At 40.4% G+C, this 3,342-nt stretch overlaps 1 protein-coding gene across 2 annotated transcripts in view; it reads left to right on the top strand.

The window, feature by feature from the left end:
• Positions 1–3,107, top strand: part of chst15 (carbohydrate sulfotransferase 15) — a 29,035-nt gene extending 25,928 nt beyond the window's left edge. For both annotated transcript variants that reach the window (XM_008314587.3, XM_025057551.1), the window contains exons 6-8: positions 585–741; positions 2,368–2,515; positions 2,617–3,107. In XM_008314587.3, the coding sequence (XP_008312809.1) occupies positions 585–741; positions 2,368–2,515; positions 2,617–2,810 (499 nt within the window). In that variant the 3' untranslated portion in view covers positions 2,811–3,107. The remainder of the gene's footprint in view (positions 1–584; positions 742–2,367; positions 2,516–2,616) is intronic.
• The last annotated feature ends 235 nt before the right edge of the window (positions 3,108–3,342 follow it).

Here is a 3,342-nt window from a genome sequence, read left to right as displayed (position 1 = left end):
AAGAAACTGACACTACAAAAGCCAGGCAGATGAAAACTGATGGCGTACAGCAGTTCCATTTATTCACCTCCAGATTTTTGTGGCCCACCCTGACTTGGATTTCCAGCCTGGTGGTTCCATCATAGCTGTTTATGCTGCAGGCACTGGCTGCTACTTTTATTGTTCATAGGCAACAAAAGACCAGTTGCCGGAGAAGATTTGTTGCCTTTAACACAGCCTGGGCGTCACATTAGTTTTGTTATGACATCTTTATCAGACATCAGCATAACTTAGTGCAAATGCCTGTGGGGCATTTCTTTAACAGTTCATGCAGTAGATAGTCATTTCTCCTGGATTTTTTTTTAACAACCATGGTATTTGTAATGTTTTATAAGTATAATAAAATGATTTATATATTATATGTATATATTTATATATAGGCATATATAAAAATACACATATATACATATATGTATTTATATATATATTTAAAAATATACATATATAGTGCCATATGTTGTATTAAATTCGAGCAAAAAAGTGGGAAGAATTAAAAGAAAGAATAATTTTTTTTGTACTAATAAACCCTCTCTGTTGTCTTGCAGGTTGTACTCCGACTACCTTTATTTTGGCAACACCAACAAATCGGCAGAAGATTTCCATGACAAGGTGTCAGAGTCGTTGCAGATATTCGACGGGTGCCTTACAGAGTACTCACTGCGCTCCTGTGTCTACAACATAACTGTCACCACCTCAATGCCAGTGAGTACCTGCTACCCGACCCCCCCCCCCCAACACACACACGGACTTCTGAACAAGAAACTCACACCTCATTATTACATGCTAACACTGGCCATGTGAAAGAGACTGGCAAAAGAGTAGAGGGAAACTGAATGGCGCTGTGTCTGAGGCCTCGCTTTGTCCTGAAAAACCCAATTTACCAGCCTTCTCAACACTCACAAAGCAGACAGCCAGCACACGGGGGCCCCGACCGGCTTTCCCCCCGGTGTTTTCAGACAGGAGGAGGGGTGTGGACTGTCCCCTTTTGGCTCCCCCTTCAGACGGATGTCTATTATAAAAGAGTCCCTTCTTCATCTGCCAGTGACAAGCTTTCAGGCCCTGAGGGAGCGTGCGTACTCTCTGCTGCTGGCCTAATTGTCCGTCCACTAATAACCCTGTAGAGTTATTAGACCTTGTGTAACGTATTACAGCTGTCTTTACAGCAGACTCTCGAACCTACAGCTCCTTGACAAGCGTTTAGAAGGAAAATAAACCCTCAAGGATATAAAGAAAGTTTTTCCTAAAAGTTTTAAAATCAAGTTACTTATAGAGATGAACCAATACTTGCCGATAATGAACTCTGCTGATTCTAATTTCCCTTTAACTGACAGCATATACACCAAGTAAGGAGTTCTTCTCCACGAAATGTTATTCTTATAAACAGTAATTCCAAAACATTTCCAACGAACTGCACTTAGACACAAGTTCTTTCCTCAGTTCAACAACTTTCAAAATAAAGTGCCTGATGAATGTAAAATGAAAAATAAAAAATATTATTCAATTCACATTATTAGTTTTCATCTACATTCTTCTTAAGGCCAAACATTTCTATTCTAACATCAGGTCTCATATTTGTGTTGACAAAAAAATCTTGGCAATGTTTGAAACTCAATGTTTGACTCTCTTGAAAATATTTAAATATTTCTGTGAATATTTGTTTGCAATTGCCAAGTCTGGAATTTGAAACCGGTGATAAATAGTAGATTTTCCCCCCTCTATCATCACACATGTTGTATAAAGATCTCCACTAAGTTAAGCAGACATTGTTGTGTCTATAAAAATCCCCTCAAGGCTTTTAATTCTCTAATCCAGAAATCTTGAGTTTATAAGCAACTAAACCAGAGATCCTCCCATCAGCCAAACACAACCAGAGAGCAACCGTCAATTTGGTTTGGAGCGTCGTTGTGGAACGCAGCTCTAATAGATAGAACTCTAAATGGACGTTAGGTTTGTTTGTGCGGACACTGAGTCAGAGAGGTCAGTGTAACCTCAGGCGTGCAAATGTGACTGCTTGAAGAACTCAACAAAAATTCTTGGACGCAGAAAAAAAAAAAAACACAAACAAAGGCCACTTTGAAAACGTCTTTCTGCCGAAAGAATCTGCCTTTATCTAACAAGTCTTCATCTTCCTCATGACTTAAGCACATGTTCACCTGCTCACATGATACATTAAGAAGCTGAATGCATGTGTGAGATACAGGACAACCAGCCACTCCTCCAGGCATCCATTAACAACAACATCAAAGATGTCTCAGCTGTGACTAAAGATTCTTGGACTGACTTATTGTCTCTTATTGACCCTTTTTTCCTCCCACTTTGATCGTTCAGGTCAGACTGCATGTTGGCCTGTACATTGTGTATCTGATAGACTGGCTGACAGTGGTCAGCTGGGAACAGATTTTGGTCCTGAGGTTGGAAGACCACGCCTCCAACAGGAAATACACCATGCAAAACATCTTTCATTTTCTCAACCTTGGTGAGTGAGCTCCAAATGCTAACACGTGACTTGGATTGTGTATAATCAAGGCCTCGACAGGGGCTCTGATTTTCTGACTCATCCCATAATGTTTCTTACAGGGCCACTAACAAAAGAACTGGAGACAAAGATCATGAAAAATCCAGCGTCAAACACCAGGAAGCCAGCGGACAAAAACCTGGGACCCATGTTGTCCACCACTAAAAAGATTTTGCAAGAATTTCACACGCCGTTCAATATGAAGTTGGCCAAAGTGATGAACAATGACTCCTTCCTCTGGAAGAACAAACTCTGAAAAGGCCTGCGTTACTTTTCTTCAGTCTGAGAATAAATGTTTTTTTATTTAAATTATTTTTTTAAGTTATAATGGACGTTATTGGTTTGAAGGTAGAAAACAGCACAAGGGATCGGACATTTGCAGTGAGTGAGTGTGAGTGAGTGAGAGTGAGTGAGAGTGAGAGTGAGTGAGAGAGAGAGAGAGAGAGTGAGTGAGTGAGTGAGTGAGTGCCAGTGTGTGGGGGTGAGTGATGTCCATCTGATCATTTTCTGTGACGGACTAAGGAAATAAAATTGTGAATTCATAGCACCAGAACAGGATTCTGCATAATTTATTTATATATATATGTAGGAATAATTGTTTTAGTTATTATCCCACTATATAGCATTTATAAAACCAGTTAGAAATACTGCACTCCCGTCCTCTCGAGCTATAGCAATCAGTCAGTTAAGCACCACTGCCCTCTACCGGAAAGTGCACTAGTACACATGCAGCAGACGCAGTATCGGGGAAGCCACTGCAGAGACATGTAGGGTGTCAACGCCACTCA

The sequence above is a fragment of the Cynoglossus semilaevis genome, chromosome 8, assembly GCF_000523025.1.
Source record: "Cynoglossus semilaevis isolate Cse_v1.0 chromosome 8, Cse_v1.0, whole genome shotgun sequence".
In the NCBI taxonomy this organism is placed as follows: Eukaryota; Metazoa; Chordata; class Actinopteri; order Pleuronectiformes; family Cynoglossidae; genus Cynoglossus; species Cynoglossus semilaevis.
This window is presented reverse-complemented; position numbering and strand designations above follow the sequence as displayed.